This window comes from Pipistrellus kuhlii, unplaced genomic scaffold (assembly GCF_014108245.1).
Source record: "Pipistrellus kuhlii isolate mPipKuh1 unplaced genomic scaffold, mPipKuh1.p scaffold_m20_p_2, whole genome shotgun sequence".
NCBI lineage: Eukaryota > Metazoa > Chordata > Mammalia > Chiroptera > Vespertilionidae > Pipistrellus > Pipistrellus kuhlii.
Genome location: NW_023425515.1, coordinates 121625263 through 121650350, shown reverse-complemented (window position 1 = coordinate 121650350; position 25088 = coordinate 121625263). Strand labels below are relative to the sequence as shown.

The window sequence follows — 25088 nt, the reverse complement described above, 5'->3', positions numbered from 1 at the left end:
GCATAGTTTAATGTTTTCTTTATAGAAGTTATAGTTGCATTTTTAAAAATCTGTCTCCTCAGGTGAAGATTAAAGAAGCAACTGGGCTGCCCTCAAATCTCTCGAACTTTGTCTTCTGTCAGTACACATTCTGGGACCAGCGTGAGTCCACAGTGGCTGCCCCGGTAGTGGACCCGGAGGTACCGTCCCCTCAGTCCAAGGATGCCCAGTACAGCGTGACCTTCTCTCACTGTAAGGTATGGAATGAGTTATGTGGGAGGCAACAAATCTGAGTGTAGTTTAAAAGTCTGCTTGTACTTTAGAAATTTCTCCCATAAGAAGGTTTTATAGACATAATATGTTTATTGGGCTTTATAACCTTAAAGTGTTCTTCAATATAATTTCAAAAAATTTAAAAGTACTTGAAATAAAATCTGAAAAACCTGTACTCGATATCGTATACTCCCCAGAGGTGTGATGACCAATGACAGTTTGATACATATTTTGATAAACTATTTTCTGTATTCCACAACATTTATATGTGTGGTAAACACATGCTCAAATATATGAATAGGCATACGTACACACTCTTAATGTCACACACACAACTTCTTAAAACACTTTTTTACAAAAATGTGATTACATTATATATATTGCAAAATTATATCTTATTACTTTGATATAAGTGGATATCTTATCATGTAAGTTGCTGTAGATATTTTCATTCTTTTGAATATAGTATTGTAGTTTAGAATTCTAAGCATAGCATTCTAATGTATCACATGATGAGTTTTTTTGTTTTTGTTTTTGTTCTTCATCAGTATGTCTTTTATTTTATTTTATTTTAATACTAGAAGCCCAATGCATGAAATTCATGCAAGGGGCTCGACCCTCACAGCTGCAGCGGCTTGCCTCAGCCCTCGCAACCTCAGTTTCGTCCGGAAGGACATCTGGAAGCTTGTTCAGCTGTCCAGTCTAATTAACATAATACACTTTTATTATTATATATGTTTTCATTGATCTTCTAGTGAGGAAGGGGGAGAAAGAGAGAGTTAGAAACATCCATGAGAGAGAAACATTGATCAGCTGCTTCCTGCACCGCCCCCTGCTGGGGATCAAGCCTACAACCAAGGCACATGCCCTTGACCAAACTAGATCCTGAGTCCCTTCAGTCCACAAGGCCGACACTCTATCCACTGAGCCAAACTAGCTAGGGCTACCATATGAGTTTTGAAAGAAAATATAAAATGGGAAAAGCAGGTTTTGGGGAAATATTGCATAGACCTACTTTGGGACATTAGCTGCCCTTCTGGTTTTCACATTGGAATGCCAACAAGTCATTTTTGACAGAAAGACTATTTCCTACGTAATTTTGTTTTTCCATGGACAATCCTTAATAGGTACTCAATACCTTTTATTTCATTTTTTTAAATTGTGCCTATTCCTTCTAGTTCTACAATTAAAAAACAAATCCCATATCACCATTTATAAAATTTCACATATGTAAAGACTATCAAGTCTTTTTTTTTCCTGAAAATAACTAACATTTATTACCTGTTCTCACCAATCTATTTCTCAAATTTTTTCATTAATAATTTTTGTTTCTGTATTCCCCGTGTTTCTTTGGATCTACAAAGCTGCTATTTAGCAGGATAATAAAATCTGAATTTCAAGTGCATTCTAGTTAACAGCTGGTATAATAAATACTGGTCTCAGGGCCCCTGGAATCATTATGTGCCCTTGGGGTTTATTTCATCTTTAAAGAATGTAGATTGTACTAATGGGTCATTAAGTTTATTTTTCTTCTAAAATGCTTGATCTGTCTCTAAAGGAAATAAATAAGAAGTTAAATACTGTGAGGTTGGATAGCTCTCGCCAGAAGTTAGTTACAGAGTTGTCTTCACCCTCTGGAGTCGCGAGTGGAAAGAAAATTGACTTTGTTCCCTCCTACTTTGTTCAGTCAGTTAGGATTCGTTTCCTCACAGTCATCTGTTTGTGCTTTAAATGGGGAATTGGGGTGGGAGAGTCTAGGAGCAAGAGCTGAGAATCATGACAATGATCATGTAAAATTACATTCTATTATTAGTCTTCTACACCAAAGCAAAGAGCAATCAAATGTTCCTCTTTTGATGTGCTTACTGGTCCATGCCAGCTGAACGTCAGAGCGGCTGGGGAGCTATAAATGATGAGCCAGGACTGAGGGAGCGTAGATTCAGTCAGCTCTCTAACTCACAAGCAGTATGACATGGAACAAGTAGCATTCTTCATTATCTTCATTTATAAAAGAAAGGGGTGGGGTTAAATTACCTCATAATATCACTTTCAGATTTTATGTTCTTTTTTTTTCTTGATGGTGTTCTAGAAAACAGTAGAGACGGTTTTTAAGGTTGGGATCTAGCTAATATACTCCAAAGTGAACTATATATAGTTAAAAGGTAGAAAGAAAAATGTCACGAATTTCTTTATGTGTAATTTTTGTCACTCTGTCTTTCCTCCCCTTACCCCAGGACTATGTGGTGAACGTAACTGAGGAATTCCTGGAGTTCATTTCAGATGGAGCACTGGCCATTGAAGTGTGGGGCCACCGGTGTGCTGGGAATGGTAGCTCCATCTGGGAGGTGGATTCTCTTCATGCTAAGACAAGAACGCTGCGTGACAGGTTCGTACTTTCCTGTGAGCTTCAGACACAGGGCCAAGAGTACTAGTAGCACTTGGACAGTAGTTAGAAAATGGATTCTCTGAGCCTGTTTCCTCATTTGTGAAATGAGAATGGTCAAAGGAACTACTGGGCAAAAAAGAAATTCAATGGGGAAAGGAAAATCCTTTCAACAAACAAGACTGAAAAACTGCATACCAATATGGAAAAAAAAACAACTTCGATTTTTACTTCACACCACACACAAAACTACATCACCATAACTATAAAACTGTAAAGCTTATAGAAGAAAATAGGAGACTATCTTCTTGAAAAGTTAATCATTTGCCTGTAGTGTGACCCAGCAATGCCACTCTGTATTTACCCAAAAATATGAAAACAAGCTGATTTGTACACACAAGGTTTATGGCAACTCTATAATGTCCTAAACTGCAAATAATCCAAGTGTCCTTCTATGTGAAAATAGATAAACAAATTGTAGTAGTATTCATATAATACAATAGTACTCAGAAATTTTAAAAAGACTATTGCTATTCACGTAACTGAATCTCAAAAACATGCAGAACCAAATAAGCGAGACCTAAAAGAGTATATACTACTATATGATTTCATTTACATGAAGTTCTAGAAAAGGCAAAACTAATCTAAGAGCTTACATGGCTGCTGCATGGAGGGATAGTTGTGGGTGAATGAGAAAGGGCAAGAGCAACTTTCTGAAGTTAACAGTGGGATAGCTTACACAGGTGAATGCATTTGTCAAAACTCATCAAACCCTGGGCTTAAGATCTGGACATGTCACTAAATGTAAGTTTATACCTCAATAAAATATAAAGGACGTGCACCGAAAGTTTTTGAGAGTTAATAGAAAAATAGTCTACGCAACATCCATAGCACAGTGCCTAACACATAGCAAGTGGTCAGTGAACGGTGGCTCATTCCTAATAGTGTCCCTGGGCAGTGAGAGTGCTGTGTGTTGGAATGCATTCTGCAGGTGGAATGAAGTGACTCGCAGAATAGAAATGTGGATCTCCATATTGGAACTGAACGAGCTAGGGGAGTATGCCTCAGTGGAGCTTCACCAGGCGAAAGACGTCAACACTGGGGGCATCTTTCAGCTCAGACAGGTACTCGGTTTGTTTTTGTCTCATGGTTTCCTTGTCCGCCTCTAACACACAGTCTCTGGAATTTTTGCATTATTTGACTCTTTGTTCCCTAATTTGTTTCCCTTCTTTTTCCTCTTCCCCTTTCACTCCCCATTCCCATTCCTGGCACCCATTTCCACATCACTCCCTCATGGCACCCTCACCTCCACAGGGTCATTCCCGGAGAGTGCAAGTCACAGTCAAACCTGTACAGCATTCAGGGACACTGCCACTTATGGTTGAAGCCATCCTGTCAGTATCTATTGGCTGTGTGACTGCCCGGTCCACCAAGCTCCAAAGAGGGCTGGACAGTTACCAGGTAAGACCAACAGGTTTGAAACAGTACTTAACGAAGATTGATTAATGCAGAATTAAGGAAATCCGTGACCTGTAATGAAGACACCTATTTGGGAATACAACAGAATTCCTTGCCTTAACCATCTATTTGGCCCTGCCCTCATATTTCTACCCCTTGCCCTTTTTCTAGATTTAAAATACAACATTGGTTCAGTGTTGATTAATAATTATTTTATTTATAAATATACATTTTAATGCTACAGTATTAAAATATATATTTTAATATGTATGAATAAAATGAATAGTATATTCATTTACGTTAGGCAACTTTTGTTTTATTTTTGGTCCAAATTAAGTTGGATATTTGGCATTGCTGCCTGGCCTGATCCACTTTTATTAACATAAAATTGCCCCCATACACTGGCTTAAATAATGAGTTCTTTAAAAGCTTTATTATTTTTTAAAAATTAAAATTTGTCTTGATCATTTTTGTCCATTAATTTTCCACTTACTAAATATAGTGTATTCATTTTTTAAAATTAAAAGATAAAAACCTCTAGGAATTGATCTTCATATAACTGGAGTACTCCTTGAAAATAAACTTTAAGATTAGGAAATTGTCCCCAGTGTCCTACATGTGCTTCCTCAAGTCCCCAGTTTATTCTCAGGTATGAATTAGGGACGGGAGAAATCAGACCATAACATGGGGACTCCCTCTCTGCCACATGAGTGGGAGCACTGTCCCTGTCAGGAGAGGAAGGGGACACCTCCATTGGAGTCTGGGCGTAAGCCCAGTCCATTCCAAGAATGATTCACCTCTTACCTCTCTTTCTTTTGGTTTCATGGCATTCAGGCAAAGACTTTCCTGGAAGCTAAAAAGAACATTCTTGGACTCTCCGGCCTTCAGGGAGGAATGGCTTTGTTGGACACTGCTGTCCTTATCTCAGGCCAGAGCCCCCAAGGCCTGGGAGAGAGTAGGAGTGAAACCCTGGGGACAGTCTTTTCCACAAGACTTTCCCTTGTGGATGTAGGAGGGAGTTGGACTGTCTGTATTCTCATCCTAATTCAGTCCCTCACTTGGCTGTCAACTTTGGGGTGGCCGCGGGGCCTCGTAGAAACCATTAGAGTGAGGAGACCTGTGTGCTTAAGTCTAATTTGACCTTCCTGCGTAGTTACCTTGCCTGGGTAATTTTTAAAAAGTTCCTTTTTCTCTTCAAAATGATGAGGTAGACTTACGTTCTCTGAGCTCCCTTTCTGCAGTAGAATTTTTGTGGCTTAACATGTTTCTGACCTTAAATAAAACTTTGAATCTGTGTGCCCTAAACTGTGACCTACAGAATATGGAGTATCAACTGACTAAATGCCCCATTCTAGGAATATTATAAGGATTGCTTATTTGCACTTTGTTAAACAGCTATACCTCTTGAGTTAAAATAGATTTTTGTCAATATCTGAGCTCTCAAATATCAGCCTTTCCCCAGTGCTAAATGTTGTTCTTTAAAGAGCATAGTACCAGTCATGCAAATTTAAACTGTGGCTATTTTAAGGAGTTATTTTTACTCCCATACCCAGTCAAGGACATATCCAGTAACTTTTTGTTGTTGATGTAGTACTTTAGAAATTTTCTGATTCAGTAGCTCAGGCCAATCCAGAATATGTTGGCATCACAACAGTTATCCATCGTAGAAGCTCAGGCTAGTTTTCGTTCCAATTTTAGTATATGTGCTGCCGAAGCGAGCACTCAGGCTAGTTTTCAGTTAATAGAAGTATCTCCTATATATCTAAAAAATAATAATAAATGATTCATTAATATGGGGATTAATTCATAAAAACTTATTTCAGTATTTTTCTTGCATTTAATGAATTATTTACACAAAAGATAATGGTGGTTGCCAAATTAAAACAAAGGGTGTTTTTAAGTCTAGACAGAGAATAATCTTAACTGTATTTTTAAAGCACTTTTAAGTAGCAGTATATTTTGAAATATACTTAGGTATGAGGATAATATCATTATGTTTTAAACTTGAAAAAAAACAAAACAGTTTGTCTTTTTTATGATTAGACCACTACTTGAATACTAACCTTCCAGTAACCATAGAAAAAATGAAAGAAAGTTGTTACAAGACCCAGCCTTCATATGGATGAATATTCTCTACAAATGGGGATTTCATTATTCTTATTTTTAAGGAAAATTGTCTCAACTAAAACTTTTATTTTCAACACTGTGATTTTATTTGCCAAATGTTTTTGCCAAAATTGTTATTTTATGTTATTGTAAGCAGTTCCTGTGGGGTTAACACAGTTCTGATTTTTCTCAGCTGTTTGGTATGTATGGTGATATACACAATAGTGACTAATAATAGATCCGTATATTTAAAATAGTGACCTTTGCTCTTATTGCAGTGGTCTAGTGCAGAGCTCTGAAAGTAGATATATTTAGGTTGCCCAGTGAGCTTTCACTGGATGATTTCATCAGTGAGAGTGGTGTGGTGAGGTGGGAGGCTACAGGCCTGCCCCTACCATTATGTGTATGACTTTTGGATTAAATCACTTCATCTTCTGGGCCTTAGTTGCCTCATAGCTAAAACTCAAAGGTCAAGCAACGTAATCTCTAAAGTCCTTTCTTTGTCATTCTGTGTTTCTAAACTTACTCTAAATCTCAAGTAGCTCACCCACAAATACACAGCAACTATTTGCTTAACAATGCAGTAAAACAGGTAGTCCCATCTAAGAGAGTTCTTGTTTTTAAATTATTCCTTTCTTTGTTATTTTTTAATGTTTTTTTTTAAAATGTTTTTAGAGAGAGAGGAAGGAATAGGGATAGGGAGATAGAAAATCGATAAGAGAGAAACATCCTGCTTGCGCCCCCCCCGCCCCCCCCTCGCTGGGATGGAGCCCACATCCCCAGGCATATGCCCTTACTGGGAATCGAACCTGTGACTTCTTGGTTCATGGGTCAATATTCAACCACTGAGCCACACCAGTGAGGCTCCTTTTTTTATTTTTTTAAACTTAAATTTCTTAATTAATTATAGACAAGTTAATTAAATCTACTAAACCTTTTTGTGTTTCAATTAAATGTTTTATGATGCTGATGTGTGTGCTGTCCATTGTAATGTGTGTGTTAAGCTTAAATAATTATTTAAGTGTGCTGTTTGAGAAACAAAACGCATGTCCTTTGTGTTTATTTTTTTTCCTGCCAGAGAGATGATGAGGATGGTGATGATATGGATAGTTATCAGGTATTGCTGCCGTCAATCCTATGGCATGGGGCACAGCTGCTGCTAATTGCCAGCACCGCAAAGCAGAGAGCAGGGCGGAGGAAGGAGGAGCTTAGAGCAAGAAAATGCAGTTTTTCACTTGCTTTTGATTTGCTTTGAATGTAATCAGGGATACAATACTGCCTCTACATAGATTTCTCTGCCAGCTTAAAATTTATAACCAAATTCTGCTATTTTGCTATGCCATCTCAAATGACTAGCTTATAAAGCCTTTTTAAGCAAGACCATGATTGCTGTATTAAATTGGTGATGTTAAAATTTGTGCAGTTATCTATCCATGTTCTGTAAGTAGATTCTTGTCTTTCCTACGAGAAACTACACTTAGCTCCTTACATCCAAGAGAGTAGTATTGTTCGAATATGCCATTTTACTTAAGAGATTTTTGTTGGGTAAGAAAATTGAAGACATTTTATGCACACAGTTTTGTTTTGTTTAGCCAGTTTTCTTCTTTCATTAAGGCCAAGGTTAGTTACCTATAACCTGGAGAATTTAAATCTCAATTTTTTAATATGTGCAAATGTGAGGTTTTACCCAGTCAACCGCTGACGGATCTGCTATCACAGAATGAGCAATAATAGCAGTGGTCAAGGCAGCAAACTAGGATGGACTAGTTGGGGTTTGGTTCAGTCTCTCTACTAATTCCCCACATAAACTTCAAAAGCATGTTTTCCTGGTGCCTTCCTGTGCTTAACATGGGTGTACATTGTAAGTAGAGCCTCAGAAGTCTGCAGGTGTCTGCTCTGAATGTAATGTCTTAAGAGTTAGATTAGAATCAAGCAAATTAGCACATTTTGAATAGAATTATGGGTTCTTTACCTCATCATAATTTTACTGAGAAAAGAAACAAGCAAGCAAAAACCAACTATAAAAGAAACATCCCCTTGGATCTCAGCAACACCATTAAGTCACTCCTGCAGCTGTGCGCTTCCTGCCACATATCCACGTGAAGTCCGTTGGCTTGCTTCTGGGAGTTCGGAGAGCATGGCTGGCTGCATGTTGGGTTTTTGCATGGGAGATTTTTGCTACCTCATGGTAGGGGCAAATTTGGAAGGTTTTCTGCTGATCTATCCTTTGCGTTTCAGAAAGCACAGGTCATCAGGCCATTAAACTGTGAACAATGAAAATAGCTGTCATTTTCCATTCCATTTGCTGTTACATGGTTTAGGCTCTGTTCATGGTGTCCTTCAGCTGAGAATTGCAAATCTTTCAGATGAATAGCTACAGCTTAAGCACACACACCATGTAGGAATCATCCAACAGCTGGTGTAGTTTGAGTCTCTCTTGCTTTTAGGTACAATTATCCTTTTGGAAATATATGGGCTCTGATTTCTGAGTGACGGGATTCTCGATCAGCATGCAATGTTCATGAGATCTCTTTGCTTTCTTGCATATTAATCACACTGAACTTGCAATGTTCAATGGCCTTTCCTAATGAAAAGTTTCTAATCAATGAAACATCTTTAAAAAAAGAAATACCAGTTGTTTATGCACTTTACAGAAAAATGCTTTCCTTCCCTCATGCCAGGAAGAAGACTTAAACTGTGTAAGAGAGAGGTGGTCTGATGCACTCATTAAGCGGCGAGAATACTTAGATGAACAGATTAAAAAAATCAGCAATAAAAAAGGTATGTGAGGTTAAACTTTCCTGGGAGTAGCTTTTTCACTTCTAGATACTTGCAGTGGGTTGCTTTCTTCTCTTCGTTAGATAATGGTATCTTAGTTTTTAACTTTATAACAATTATAGATATTTGTATATCATTTTGTACAAGCTTAGCTTAAGAAGGCTCTGGGTTTGAAATTAATACATTTTTATAAAACTCTGAGTTAACTGTGATGTTAAATGTTAAGCTGAAATTATGTTTTGATGAATGCAAATATGATCAATACCATATCTGAGTAATGAGCTGTGTCGGGCTCAGAACTTGGAACTGAGAGCAGCTAACGGGTCGCTTCTAAAAGCACAGCCATTGGCAGGTCAGCCCCAGCTGCTGCTGGGAGGTAGCCATACACTCAGCCAAAGCTGGCTGCAGCTCCAGCCACTGCCCGAGCTCCAAGAATGCAATCCCCTTATGCTGGCCACCGCCTCCTGGATTCCAGAGTAGAAATATGCTCTTGAAACCCATAGTCTCACATCCTCACTTTATGATTTACTCATTCCGGATGACTCTGCACCAGAGGACACATCACAGGTGTTAATCCACTTCATGAAGAAGTTAGCCAAAATTCTCCCCAACACAACATCTCAGCTCAACTTTCTTAGCGTCCTTTGGGCATGTGCTCCAGCTGTGAAACTCACTTTGTCCAGGTAGCTCCAGAGTTGTATCATAGGTAAGAGGATTTCAAAATATGTCAAATAAAATCTCTTCATAATGAGCATGAAGGAAAATAAAGTTAGTTTTGTGGGGTGCGGATATGGTATTCTTTAATTCTCTATATAAAATGGTGTATAGTTTTTATAAAGCAATGTCACATCCATCATTTCATTTGATCATTCCAACAAGTGCATGAAGTAGATACGACTTCATTATACCTTTATGACAGAGTAGGAAACTAAATTCATCTATTGGATCACTTCCCCACATTTTACAGAACCAGTAAAATAACCCAAGTCTTTTAATCCCTGTTTCAATGTTCCTTCTACTTTTCTGGTTTGTGGTTCATTAGCTAGTGTCCTAGCCTCTCCAAGCCCAACTGGATGCTCAGGCTTGAACTTCCAAGCCTCAAATCCTTTGTAGTGTAGCAGATGTTCAAGTACTCATCTATTTTAAATGTAGAAATTGTACTTTTCCCGTTCTTGGTGCTCATTCCCTCATTCTGCCCCACAGAGAAAACCGAGGACGAAGTGGAGCGGGAAGCCCGGCTTGTGGAGCAGTGGGTGGGGCTGACTGAGGAAAGGAATGCCGTGCTGGTGCCAGCCCCAGGCAGTGGGATCCCCGGGGCACCTGCCGACTGGTAAGTCCACCCTTCCTTCCGTGTGGGTCTGACTGGATGGTTCAGAGGGCCTGTCGCAAGAGTCACACAAGTGACTTTCCTGGATTATCACAGGAAATGGTAAATAGCATGAGCTGCCCAGGGAAGAGGCACCTGTCCCCAGTGCCGCCTTCCCATTTTCCTCCCGTCCGCAGACAAGCGGAAGACTGAGAGCATTTATTACCTGGCGGGGAATCTAATATTAATACCACACTCCTCAGTTCCTCTGCATGAGAAACTTGGATGTGGTTTCCTGATCTCCAGAAATTCTCTTATTTTGGCTCAAAAGAAGGATGTTTCCAGGTGTAGTCAAAGAGGGCAGAAGATATATCTAAACTACAATCAATCGATTGATATGTCAGTCCTCATGCTCATAAGAAACAGGGTGATATCCTGTTAACTATGATATTAAATGTTAAGCTGAAATTATGCAGTCTATCAGATCTGGATGCTATAGCTCTTAAGTGTTGTCACTTACCTTCTCTGAGGCTTCATTCTTAATCATTAATGGGGCTACCTTTATGATACTGTTGTGAAGATTAGAGATAACATACAAAACACCTTGTTTATAGGGCCCATTCATTAAAGGGTAACTGCTACTACTGCTGCTCCTTAGTCTCGTTCTTATTCTTTTTTTTTTTTTAATCAATCTTTATTGTTCATATTATTACAAAGGTTCCTCATTTCTTCCCCCCTCCACCAGGTTCCCACCCCACCCTTTGCCCTCCCCCTCCCCGCCCCCCATTGTCCTCATCCATAGGTGCACAGTTTATGTTCAGTTTCTTCCCGCATCCACCACTCCCCCTTTCCCCGAGAACTGTCAGTCCACTCCCCTCCCGTATCACCGGGTCGGCAACTAAGTACTACAATCAACAGCTAATATTGTTCATCAGGTTTTTCAATCTCTTTTTGTTGTTGTTGTTGTTGTTGTTGTTTTTTAATTAATAAACTTTTACACTTCTAATAATAAATTTTAAAATCTAATAATTTTAAACCTTGTTTTTTATGCCCTGGGAATTGAGAAGCAAACTTGTTTACATGTAAACTTGCTCTTAGGCTATCAAAAGGTGTAGCCATTCAAATGTAAATGAACACATTGTTTAAACATAGCTGCTGGTTGGAATTGGATTACCTGTTCTGGGTGGGAAGGGCTTGTCCTCCCCTTTCTCCATTAAAATTAAGGTGTTAGCTTTAAAACCTCTTTTTGGCAAGAGACCTTAAACTTTCAGAACTTTAAATTTTTCAGGTAGTAAATCAGTTACTTAGCATTTTCTCAAATCAATAATACCTCCACATGCCCACTTCACACAAAAGACATTTCCGAATAGATCAACCAACCTCATCCAGACCCCACACAAGGCACTCACAGATCAACACCCCAGCGCTATAACTCCTCAACACATCCAGATCTAAGCCTTCATCACTTGATTCAGGAGACCCTCAAGTTCCCCCAAAAGTTTCCAGCCATGTCTGAGAGGCAGCCCTGGGGCATGGGCAGGCAAGGAGCAAGCTGTTCCGGGCCTGGCCTCTGTTGCTCTGGTCCTCTCCACAACCAGCTGCTTCGGGTCTGGCCACTGCTGCTCCCAGCCTGGCTGCTGCTGCTCCGGGCCTGGCTGCTCCCAACCCGGCTGCTCCAGGCCCAGCCGCTATGGGCCTGGCCGCTCCCGGCCTGGATGCTGCTGCTCCGGGCCTGGCTGCTCGCAACCCAGCTGCTCTGGGCCCTGCTGCTCCGGACCCAGCCACTCAGGGCCTGGCTGCTCTGGGCTTGGTTGCTGCTGCTCTGGGCCTGGCTGCTCCCGACCCGGCTGCTCTGGGCCTGGCCGCTCCGGGCCTGGCCGCTCCCGGCCTGGCTGCTCCGGGCTTGGTTGCTGCTGCTCTGGGACTGGCTGCTCCCAACCCGGCTGCTCTGGGCCTGGCCGCTCCGGGCCTGGCCGCTCCTGGCCTGGCTGCTCCGGGCTTGGTTGCTGCTGCTCTGGGCCTGGCTGCTCCCGACCCGGCTGCTCCGGGCCTGGCCGCTCCTGGCCCAGCCACTCCCGGCCTGGCTGCTGCTGCTCTGGGTATGGCTGCTCTGGGCCCGGCTGCTCTGGGTCCAGCTGCTCCAGGCCCGGTCGCTCCCGGCCTGGATGCTCCGGGCTTGGCTGCTGCTGTTCTGGGCCTGGCTACTCCCAACCCTGCTGCTCTGGGCCCGGCTGCTCCAGGCCCGACCACTGTGAGCCTGGCTGCTCCGGGCCTGGCCACCCTGGGCTTGGCTGCCTCCGCCCCAGGCCTGGCTGCCACTGCCCCAGGTCTGGCTGCTCCGGGCCTGGCTGCTGCTGCTCTGGTTCTGGCTGCTGCTGCTCTGGGGCCCAGCTGCCACTGCCTTGGGCCTGGCCACTCTTGGCCTGGCTGCCACCGCTCCAACATTCTGTCCTTTTTTTTTCTTTTTTTAAACACATTTATTTTGCAATGTTGGCTGCTGAGTTGAGTTCTGTCTTAGTCTTTGATTTTTCAAGATCTTCTTTATATTCTTTCTTAAGTAATTTTACTTTCTTTTGCTATAACTTGATTTCTCCACATTGAAAACTTCTTCGGTTTCTTCCTCCTCGTCCTGGAAGCTCAGCAGGCTGGCCTGTGGCACCCCTTTGTTCTCCGCGGGCTCCTGCACGGCTTCAGCCTGTTGCCGGGGTCGGCACCGCCCAGGAAGCAGCCCCCGGCCTCGGCTCCGTGGCCCGCGATCAGCGCTCGAGAGCCCAGCGGCTCATCCCCCCGCCCCGGGGGCCCTGTCGCCCAGCTCCTTGCCGGCGCCCAGCTGGCTGGTGTCCGGCAGCGGCTCCTGCTCCTCATCGCGTTCTTCCCAGTCTGGAGCTTTTTTCTCCTTCCCACTAGGGCAGTCTAGCATCAGAGTCAACAGACTGTCCTCTGCTCACAATGTGCGCGACTCCGGGGGCTCTACCTTTCGCCGCTCCCCTGGGATTCCGCTTCACAGCCCCGTCTCCTTCTGTTTGAGCCTGGGTCCCAGGGTCTGGCCTAGAACTGGGGTTCAGAGCAGTCGGAACTGGGGCTCAGCACAGCCGGAGGTTTTGTTTCCTTCTCGCCAGGGCAATCCAGCATCAGAGTCAACAGTCCGTCCTCTGAGCGCAATGTGCGCGACTCCGGGGGCTCTTGCTTTTCACCGCTCCCCTGGGATTCCGCCACACAGCCCCGTCTCCCCCTGCCTGAGCCTGGGTCCCCAGGGTCTGGCCCAGAACTGGGGCTCAGTGCTGCCGGTTCAGGGGTTCAGCCCAGGCCGGGGCTTTTATTTCCTTCCTGCTAGGGAATGCCAGGCAGCACCCAGCCTTCCCCTCCTCTCCAGCTCCGTCCTCTTCGCGCATGCGCGCGCTCGTATGCAGCATGTCTCCGTGCCTTAGGCTTTTTCATCTCCTCTGATTTTCCTTCTGGTTTTCTCTTTCCTTCTTGTTGTAGAATTTTCAGTCAGTCGACTACCTGTAGCTCTGGGCAATGTCCATTTTATATTTTAGTTGTATTCCATTGAAATTGTTGTGTGCGGCTGCGGTTAGGTGTTTACCTGTGCAGCCATCTTGGATCCTCCCTGGGTTATTTTTTTTTTCCACTCATTCTTATTCTTAAGAATATATCCTAGGCGTTTAGAAGAAATCAAATTTCTTTTGAACACATGCCCAGATCATCTCTTTTGGATAGGCACAGAAACATGAGTGATGTTACTTGTGTCTGTAACGATGAATGGAAGTGTAATTGCTTACATGGGGTTATACAACTATAAAATCTGAGTTTGCAGGCCCAGAATTTTTTTTAAAAATATATTTTTATTGATTTCTTTTACAGAGAGGAAGAGAGAGGGGTAAAGAGTTAGAAACATCGATGATAGAGAATCATCGATCAACTGCCTCTTGCACACCCCCTACTGGGGATGTGCCCACAACCAATGTACATGCCCTTGACCGGAATCGAACCCGGGACCTTTCAGTCCACAGGTTACACTCTATCCACTGAGCCAAACCGGTTTTGGCAGCACAGAATTTTTAACGTGATGTTTCTCCATGCAGATTTTCCTCTGTGCTGGAATCCTATAGGTCACATGCAGCGTGTGGCAGCCACTTGTGATAAATAGCCAGCCCAGTCCCATTGTGTGCTGCTCTTTGAGGCCCTCTTTGGACTTTTACTTTATTTGTAAAATGTAGAGTCCTGGTTCCCTTCCTAATTATTCTGATTTGGAAGAAAAAGGATGCGCCCAGGACTTTCATTTTAAGAGCACACACTCCACTCCTCCCGCCCCCAACGCTGACTCCGATGCAGATGAACAAGTTTTTGATGAAACACGGCTTTGGTCTTTCCTGCACACAACTCTGCCTCCTTTCCTCCATCTTCCATTCTCTTTGAGCTTCTTTGAGCTTTTGAATATTGTCTCTTTTGTATACTTCCTCAGGTCTTTGATCCTCTCCCCTACTCCCACTGTAACAACAGCCCCGTCTCTTTTCCCCCATCACTAAATTATTTTTAGAAAGGCTTCAAATAATCTTTGTCTCGGTTAATTCCATGTAATTCATATACACAACTGGTAATTCTTTATGTAAGTCACATAATTCCCATGGTTTGTATTAATAGGAATGTCAAGAATGTGAACGTATGTCATTAATGGAGCCTGTATCTCCAAGAGCATGGTTCTCCTCTGCATCCGTGCCTCTGTGATGTCTTATTACCTATCACGATGTAAGACACATATTTGGTTGTGATTAAATTTTGTTATTAAATTTAGGATCCCTCCACCTGGAATGGAAACCCACATACCAGTTCTCTTCCTTGATTTGAACGGTAAGTAAACCTCTAACTGTCTAGGGGTTATCACATTTAATTAAGGTTTGTAATCTCTTCAGACCTACATGATTTTGATCCTTATTGAATCACTTTTCTAATTACTCATATGCCATAGCTAGGTGATATTGTTAGTCCAACTAAATGTATATGGCCATGACAAGTAAGAGCACTAGAAGAGAGGTGTAGATATTTAATCTTTAAAGAGAAATTGGGAACTTCATATAGGAACACTACTGCAGTTATTGCTTTGAAATGCTAACAGACATGGAAATTACCCTCAGGGACTCTGAATCTCAAGGCTTTGCAAGGGAGTAGGCATCTGCATTTCTGACTGGTGTTCTTTGCTTCCACCACAATGGTGTTGGTTCCCGAACATGACAGTCCCCCTACATTAGGATTGTCCTTCACTGTGGCAATGAGATCAAACCTGGGTGACTCTAGAACAGTGGTTTTTAATATGTTTTAGTAGTAAAACCCATTTTCACAATGAAGTCTTAAATGGAACCCCAGACAAAAGCAGAGTTGCTGCGTTTGGGGAGGGACAGGCTTTGGCAGGCCCTTCTGCAAGGCCGTTGGGATCCTCAGCACACAACCTCAAAACCTCTCTCCTGGAGGGAAGTCCAGTGATGGATAGAAGGCAGATATGAGGAGATTGGCTTTGGCTCTTCATATGAAGAATTTTTTAAAAACCTAGAAGTAGACTGTACTTCATGAAATGGTGAGTTCCCCATTATTGGAGATGTACAAGCAGAAACTGGATGGCTACTTACAGAGATTTGTGAAGGTTGAATTCTGCTTTGATACAACATTGGAAGGCTATCAGATTTCTCCTAAGTGCTCAGGACTTTGATTCTAAATTTATAATTGAACTTCTCAAAATCTAATTTAGTGTAAGTTATATGAGTAGAACAACAAACCTAACACTAGGTTACAGGAGGAATTGGTATCAGAAACCATCAAAATTTTAAGTTGTGTATATGTAATAAAAATATTTGCTCCTTGGTCTACATATAGAATATACTCAGTTCATTTGGTAGGAGTCTCACAAAGGCCCACAGTTAATCCTGTAAAGAATAGTGATTGTGGGGGAGTATTGGAGTCTATATCAACTGAAGGATAAGGAATGAAAGAAAAATTGAATATGTTACATGTAAACTTTATCTATTTGGTCTTAATTAAAAACTGACTTTCCCCCACTTTTGTTTCTGGACCCTGGTCTCGGTTAGCGGATGACCTCAGTGCCAATGAACAGCTTGTGGGCCCCCATGCCTCGGGTGTGAACTCCATCCTGCCCAAGGAGCATGGCAGCCAGTTTTTCTACCTGCCCATCATAAAGCACAGTGATGAAGAGGTAATTGATCCCTCAAGTTCTCATTAAGGGCTTCATGTGCCTGTGGGCCTGTCTTTCCATTAAACTACTATGGTCTGCTTTGGTGGGGAGGACTGGGAGCTTTAAAAAAAAAAAATGGAACTGGCTGAAACCAGTTTCCCTCAGTGGATAGAGCGGCAGCCTGCGGACTGAAAGGTCCCAGGTTCGATTCCGGTTAAGGGCATGTACCTTGGTTGCGGGCACATCCCCAGTAGGGGGTGTGCAAGAGGCAGCTGATCGATGATTCTCTCTCATCAGTGTTTCTAACTCTCTATCCCTCTCTCTTCCTCTCTGTAAAAAATCAATTGTATATATATATATATATATATATATATATATATATATATATATATAATTTTTTTTTAAATTGAAACTTGTGGTTAAGGACAATATTATTCAGTTGAATTGCATTTGTTTTCTTTCTCTAGTGGTTAAACACCTGACTTATGTCCTGTTTCCATCTCTCCATCCTTCTCCCTTTTCTAGGTTTCAGCCATAGCCTCGTGGGACTCCTCGGTGCATGATTCTGTTCACTTGAATAGGGTCACTCCCCAGAATGAAAGGATTTACCTGATAGTGAAGACCACAGTCCAGCTCAGCCACCCGGCTGCTATGGAGATAGTGTTACGAAAACGGATTGCAGCCAATATTTACAACAAACAGGTAGTACAGGCCCTGGTTCGAAGTTTTCCCTTCTATCACAGAGTAGTATTTGTGATGTTAACACAGTGGATGTGCAGATTGTTACCATACTGGCCAAGTTACAGTCTGATTCTCATTTATCCAAAATAGTGGGCTCTGAGGATAGCAAAATTAATGTCATCCACAAGGACTTTCCATCTTTGTCGATTTGAGACCCTTAATCCTAGCATGCAATGGAGCTATGAGATTTTATTGTTTAAAGAGTTAAGTGCCAGGTCCAAGAGGATTAGTGACAAAAGCAGGACAAAATGCAGGCTCAAAAAAAATCCCTGTCCAAATGCCTACCCAGGTCTCATCTCAGAGGCACTGTCCACAAAGCTGATCCTGCCCAGTTTTCTTCTGATGATGCCAGGATAGACTAATTCAACCCTCGCATGATCAGAAGAAATGCAGCAAATGGGAGAGAGAGAAGCAACCACAATAAAAATCCTGCAAATTCCATACTCTGCCCAAATAATAGCGGGACATCATTGTGCCTCATGGGTGGACACAGAGATTAATTTTCTGGGTTTTTTTTCCTGTTCCTTTTCTGTTGTTGTTGTTCTATTTTGAGTATTGTGGGTGTATCAAAAACAGTGTTTGGTAATGCCTTTACAATTATTACAAAACTAAGTAACTTATATTTTCAGATCACTTAATTCAGTTTTCCTTTTCTACCAGAGTTTCACCCAGAGTTTGAAGAGGAGAATGTCATTGAAAAATATATTTTATTCCTGCGGTGTAACCTATGAAATAGTATCCAATATACCAAAGGTAAAAGTATATATCACTTTTTTTAAAGATCGCAATGTAAGTAATGGAAAATGTTCATTCTCAAAACTTTTAAATCATTTTCTCACCAGTCTTAATAAAAAAATATATATATATAATGCTCATCCAGAAGTATTATAATTGTCTTCTTGTCACTTTAGGCAACAGAGGAGATTGAGGACCGGGAGACACTGGCCCTCATGGCAGCAAGGAGTGAAAACGAAGGCACGTCAGATGGAGAAACGTACATTGAGAAGTACACTCGTGGCGTGCTGCAGGTGGAGAACATTTTGAGCCTTGAGCGGCTCCGGCAGGCAAGTAACTGGGCCAGAGGTTGAGTCACCAGTCTTCACTGCAAATGGACAGAGATGAATTTATTTACCAAACATCTTCTCTCTATACCTATCCAAGGAGGAGCACTTGAGTAGTGGTCTCATTAGAAAAAAAAAAAACAGTTACTTTGACAAAATATATAGTTAGAGGTATTTCTTCTACATTTCCTCTGCTCATCTTTAAGAAATTTTACAACATATAAATTTCTTTAATTGACCAATTTTCCTGGTTTTATTTATGAAAAAATGTTTTTGATAGATTAAGCAAAAAAAAAAATAGTGAGTACAAAAAGTTTCCATTTTTGTAAATATGGGGGAGTGTATGTGGGATTGACATGATCTTTAGTTCTGTATTTCTAAGTCATCCACAATAAACATATGTCATTGTTGTCATCAAACGAGATAAATTAATATCGTTTCCAAATTTACAGGCAGTCACAGTCAAAGAAGCACTTTCCACCAAAGCGCGGCACCTGCGGAGGAGCCTCAGCACCCCGAATGTGCACAATGTGAGCACACCCTGCAGGGCCCGGGGAGGCGTGTCCCCAGGAGGGGGCCGGGGGTCAGTGTGTAGGTGCAAGTCGAACATTCGGCACTGATGTGGGCGTCCCAACTGCCACGCCTGCTCCTCTGTCCTAGGGAAGCATACCTGGGAGCACAGCTGGGTGACACGAGGGGCCTTCAGTGGAATCTTACAGACTAGACAATAGAGAACATGAAAAGATGAGATCTACTATTAGCACATTTGTAGCTCTTACATTAAAAAGAAGAGTAAAAAGTAATGAGGGGAACATCTATCTTACAAGGAAAGAAAAACCACCTATGGAGTATTCTACCTTCCCCACCCTCCCCCCTACACACACACACACACACAACCTAAAGCTGATCAAAGCTCTAGATCTAATTATTAATATTTACAAAGGCTAGAGGAAAATGTTAAATGACACCATGGGAATTTGATTAGCAAAATCCCAACTATGGGGAACTTAACAGGAAGAATGACTTAGAAGGGAAAACTCATAAATTAAAGAGATAAGACATATCCAATTGCAATGTATGTGAACTATTTTGATCCAGATTTAGGGTTAACTGTGAAATGTTTATGAGACATTTGAACATTAACTGGATATCTGATACTATTCAGGAATCACTTAACTTTTTAAAATATAATAACGCTATTATACTTATGGTTTTTATTTTTTACTTATAGTTTTTAAAGGAGGAGGAGTAATTACTTATTTTTAAGAGACACAGAGAAACATTTATGATAAAAAATTTAAAATATTTTTAAAAGAAGGTAGTATTGGAGCAGAATTATAAATTCAATAAAGAAGGAAATAAATATCAAACAGAGGTATATATATATATATATATATATATATATATATATATATATATGAAAAATGGTAGTTTTTTAAAAAGACTGGTCAAATGGATTTACTTGTATTTGTATTGATTGGAGCAGAAAAGAAACTATGAGAGAAAATAGTAATATTAGAAATAAAAAGAGGTTTATCACTACAGAGAGAACAGAGATTTAGACATCATAAGAGCAAACCCTGAATAATAATATGTTAGCAAATGTAAAAGTTTAAACAAATTAGAAATTTCCTATAGAAAAAACACAACAGAATCAAGAAGATATAGGAAATCTGAATCCAGTTAACACCATAAAGAAGGCCTCAACTCATGGGGAGGCTATGTTCATTGATATGAATACACAATATCAAAATATTGGCACCACTTCTTAAACTGATCTATAATTTCCAACATAATTTATTTTAGGATTTGATAAGCTGGTCCTAAAATCCCTATGGAAGAGCAGAGCTAACAGTGCCTGTACGTTATCAACAAGCAGATATTCCATGCCTCAATATATGCTCAGAGATTCTCAGATATGTAGGGTGCGTTTAGGACTAAAGGATGCTGAAATAATACACGTTAGTTCAGGTAGTGTGTAGAAAGAGTGTGCTTAGAGGCAGCAGCAATAAGTTTTATTTCATCATAGTTTGTAATAAAAACAATTAGAAGCAGCCTGGATATCCATCTAGAATACATCACAATAAAGTATTGGACTATTGAGGAAGACCATATATAGTAAGATACTATTTAATGAATTACAAAAATGTGCAAAATAATGCTGTATATTATTTATAGGCATATGTATAATATTACATAAAACCTATATGGGAATAATAAACCCCAACTTTAGGGTAGTCATTGCTCCTAGGGAGGGAAGGAAGAAAGAAGAGAGAAGGTGGTCATACAGGATTCACTTGTACATATACGTATATATAAAATTTCTATAAAATATATAAGCCACATTGGTAAAACCGTCTTTTACAGGTCTCTTCCAGTCGACCAGACCTTTCTGGCTTTGATGAAGATGATAAGGTGAGTACCTGTGGGCATGGCTAGGTTATTAGCAATCTCTAGATTGGGAAAGGTAGGATATCTTAGTGTTTTTAAAATTTCTGGACTTCCCATCTTAATCTTATGCAGATCATTGTCTCCATATGTCCATTTTCAAGTTCAAATACTTGATATAAAACTGCTGCTATGCACTCGATGAGTATTACATTGCTATTTAGTATATAACACTGCTTTCCATACTGGGATAATACCACACATAATTGAATATCTGTGTGTATGAGACTAACTCTAACCAATTTAAGCTGTTACATCCACCATAACAAATTCGCAATTATTTCAAGTGAGTAAAATTAGAGATTTAAAATCAAGGACATTTGCAACATCATCTTATTCAGCAAACATTTCTTAATTATATATTGTATGTAAATTACTAAGCTAGGAACTATGGATGATTCAGAGTGTAAACACAAATTATGTCCTCAAGAAGTTTAAAATTTGGTTCTTAGAGGCAACCAACTCCTGAGAAAGATGAAATAAATTAAATAAGCTTGTATGATATTCAAGAAGAATTTTCTCCCTTAGGATACCAGTATCTCATGCCAGTTTGGTACTCTTAAATCTCAGCTATACATAGAGTAACCACATCACCTAGTTTGCCTGGGGCTCTTCCAGCTAGTGCTTGCTACCCAGGAAAAATTATTAATAGAACCATTTCTCTCTAAAAAGTGTTTCAGTTTGATCTTTAAATGATTCAGCCTCCTTAGATACATACCAAACTCATAAAAGTGACTGCTATGGGGGAGGGAGGAAGATGAATGGCACCTGTAAGTCACTCTATTTGTAATGATTTTATTAAATTTTGAACAAATGCAATCAAATATTAACATTTATTCACTCTAAGTATACCTTGTACTTGTATGACAGTACAGGTCATATTTAGGACTTTAATATGTGTTGAAAATATTTTATAGTAAAAATAGAAAAAAGTACATTCTAGTATCCCATTAAAAAATAGGGGGGGAAAACAAACACTCAATTCAGGCTTCATTTTTCACTTCAGAGGAACTTCATTACAGCTTAACCTACATTTTACTTTGTAGGGTTGGCCAGAGAACCAGTTAGACATGTCTGACTACAGCTCCAGTTACCAAGATGTAGCGTGTTATGGGACTTTACCCAGGGATTCACCTCGAAGGAGTAAAGAAGGTAGTGGTGAGATTGTTTTTCTATGTTATCTGTATATATGAGGCTACTATGCTAAGTGTCCATCCAATGACATCACGTAGCAGCAACCTGCTTCTTCTCCCTAGCGACTAGCCTTCTTGGAGTTTCTTCAGCCCAGAAACACAACTTGCTTCAGAGTCAGGTTGAGACATATTACACTATAACCAAATGTCTGTGAAGTGTTTTCATGTGCCTCATCTCATTTGATCCTCACAGAAATCCTAGAGTAGGCAGATAGGAGACAGTGGAATCCTATTTTCTTTTCATTAGCTGGAAAATGGAGAGTTAGAAAGCTTAGAAACTTGACCCGACTGAAAAGAAGTAAGAGATGGTGGTCCTTGAAAATGACTTCAGGTTTTGTAACTGCACAGAATATTGTCAAACACTGATGCAGTTAAATATTTTACCCTTTGTGATCTACAATAACAATCTGCTTCATGTTGATATTTACTTCTGTGTTGTTGACAATTACCTGAAAGAGAAGTTGGGGTGCTTCACTTTACTGGAAAAAGATTAGCTAAATCAGAAAGCAGGTCTAATTAAGCGAGTTTATTCTCTCTATATAAAAGGCTAAGATGACTTGCACATGAGCAATACATACATAGCTCTCGCTGGCACCAATCACATTCGTGTGTTTTGATCTATCATGAATTTGATTGACACTTCTATTATAGAGAAAGGGCGAATAGCGATATTAAAAATTTTTCCTAATTTCCTTTCAATGTGCACACATTCATGCACAGGCTACTAGTTTCTTTATAATTCCTTAGGAAAAGTGGGGAGTAAGATTATTTTATAGATGGCAAATAATAAGATAGGAAGCTGAAATTCTAGCTTGCTAAATAATCCGAAACTATTTTCTTGAATGGAACTTACGTTCACTTATTTTAATTTTTTTTTGCTTTGTATGCAGTGTATCATCAAATAATAATAGGTCTTTTGTGTAACACTTCAGGATTTTTAAATCATTTTTCATACCTCATTTCCTGGATTGGAAGTCAGTTTTGAGACATAAACAAATCTTATTACATTATAATTAGACTTCATTCTTCCCCACAAGAATATCCACTTCTGTCATTTTTTGAACTCAAATTAAAGGATTGTTTAGGAGAACATGTCTCAAATTCCTAAACCAATTTTTTTAAATAATACCAGAAAGTAATTTAACCAGTGACAACATTATTACCGAAGTATTATCATCTTTCAATGCCCTGATGGGAACAGCATTCTGTGGATGTGCAAATCAGTTCTGTTATCTTACACCTTGTATTTTATTTAAGTGCCATTGTACAAGTGAGCTGGGGAGAAAATGTAGAAGGAAAAGAGACCCAACAATGAAAGAAATGAGTAAAAGCTAGAAAGAAAATTGTCCTTTCTTAGTCATATGGACAAGGCTTGAGGCAAAGGGGGCTTGCAAGAAAATTTATACAGTATTCACTCATTATTTATTGAGCCTCTATTTGCTGTATGCAATGAAAGATATAAGAAGGTATCATTTATAGATCTTAAAATCTGACTTTGGAAATGAGATACATAGAAAATTAGATACTAAATGATAAAGTGCTAAATTGCATGTGCAGATAATAAGAACTCTGAGTATTCAGAGAAACAAAATAAGCATGGGTCTAAATTGGTCTGGGAAGTGGCGCTTAAGCTGGATCTTGAAAAGAGTGTAGAAAACTTGGTTTCTCATTTCTTTGGTGACTCTTTTTGATTTTGTAGTTATATCTCCATTCTTTTCTACCTCTGTTTTAATGTTTAGACATCTGTTAGCATATGAATTTCTTTGTTATACCAGATACTCTTGTGACTAGGTTATGCCCTGCTTCCTGTGTTTTGGTTAAAGTGCTCTGCGCCTATAAACCCATGACTTTGTCTTCCCCAGGTTGTACATCAGAGAATCCTCATGCCTTAACCGTCAGCCCTTTTAAAGCATTCTCTCCTCAGCCACCAAAGTTTTTCAAGCCCCTAATGCCTGTGAAAGAGGAGCATAAGAAAAGGATAGCTCTTGAAGCAAGACCTCTTCTAAGTCAGGAGGTAAATGCTTACCTTGTCTGTACCATGTAAGATAGAAAAGAATCAATCACGTTGCCCATGGGGAAGTAGCAGTTTGCATTAACAAGTTGGATGCTGCATGTAGACATACCTGTATGATCACTTCGTGGATCCTGTTCTGGAATATCTCTTTCTCAAGCACACAGGGTCATTTTTTAATTTGTTGTAATTGCTGTTGTTTTCTTTGCGTCTATGGATTTTCAAAGTCTTTTTTTATCTTTCAATGAGAAAGAGATGTTCCCGGAGTGTTTTTGAAAATATTAAAGACCTTATTTTGATTTGATAAAACCAATTATGCTATTTGCCGTAGAATCTGTGTAGTCTTGTCAGATTTCATGAGTAGTTTAACTCGAGCCTCTGAAATTGTTTGCTGCACTACTCATATGTAATAACGGTGTTTGCATCGCTTTTCTAACTTGCACGTACTTAATATGTATTTTGGCTGTCATCATCTTCTGTGTGTGATGCATCTGTGTGTCTTAACCTTTGCAGAGCATGTCTCCATCTCAGGCACATAACCCTGGCTGCACTGTCCCCTCAGGAAGCAATGGCAGCAGCATGCCAGTAGAACACAATAGCAAACGTGAGAAGAAGATTGTAAGTTCTGGAACCGTTTTTGTCATATTGCCTGGTGGTGGGTTTAAGGCCCTTTCACAATCATCCAAATATTTGAAAAAAAATTAAGACATGTATTGGGTATTTGTTTTGTTGCTGTTGTTTTTTAAATGTGACCATCAGTGATGGAATTTTGCATGAACATGCCTGTGTCCTGTGCTTTTTTTCCCCTGTTTATTCTACTTAATTGAATTTGTTTTTTGACTTAATGTAAATTTGCTTAGAAAAAGGCACTTTTCATGATTCTAGACTTTATAAAAAGTGTAACAAAGAGGTCACTTTAACTAATATTGAATCTTTCTGATGTGCCTGTACATATTGGCCAGATTCTGAAGTTAATTTACCTAGAAGAATTGCACTTACTTGGAGTAAGTAATCATGCATCTAGCTGTGGGTGTGTTTGCAAGCTTTCTTCATGTTGCTCGATGCTATTGCCAAGATTGTTGCGTAGTTTGTAGCCACACTCCAGTCCATTATCCCCACTCATCATCGTCAACTCTACATCCCGGGTAGCCTTTTAAATTTGCTCTA

General features: G+C 40.2%; 1 protein-coding gene across 22 annotated transcripts in view; it reads left to right on the top strand.

Annotated features, from left to right (window-relative positions):
* The window catches only part of KIF13A (kinesin family member 13A), a 202674-nt gene that overhangs the window by 169296 nt on the left and 8290 nt on the right, over window positions 1-25088 (top strand). For 4 of the 22 annotated variants that reach the window (XM_045584299.1, XM_036448086.2, XM_045584290.1 and 1 more), the window contains 18 exons: window positions 63-236; window positions 2487-2638; window positions 3627-3759; window positions 3950-4096; window positions 7278-7316; window positions 8881-8980; window positions 10181-10307; window positions 15079-15134; window positions 16364-16488; window positions 16993-17169; window positions 17869-17961; window positions 18120-18272; window positions 18722-18799; window positions 20637-20684; window positions 21764-21875; window positions 23773-23924; window positions 24435-24539; window positions 24884-24925. In XM_045584299.1, the coding sequence (XP_045440255.1) occupies window positions 63-236; window positions 2487-2638; window positions 3627-3759; window positions 3950-4096; window positions 7278-7316; window positions 8881-8980; window positions 10181-10307; window positions 15079-15134; window positions 16364-16488; window positions 16993-17169; window positions 17869-17961; window positions 18120-18272; window positions 18722-18799; window positions 20637-20684; window positions 21764-21875; window positions 23773-23924; window positions 24435-24539; window positions 24884-24925 (2013 nt within the window). Of the gene's footprint in view, window positions 1-62; window positions 237-2486; window positions 2639-3626; window positions 3760-3949; window positions 4097-7277; window positions 7317-8880; window positions 8981-10180; window positions 10308-15078; window positions 15135-16363; window positions 16489-16992; window positions 17170-17868; window positions 17962-18119; window positions 18273-18721; window positions 18800-20075; window positions 20195-20636; window positions 20685-21763; window positions 21876-23772; window positions 23925-24434; window positions 24540-24883; window positions 24926-25088 lie in introns of those variants that run through there. The other 18 variants (XM_036448091.2, XM_045584294.1, XM_045584295.1 and 15 more) reach the window with 13 other exon arrangements.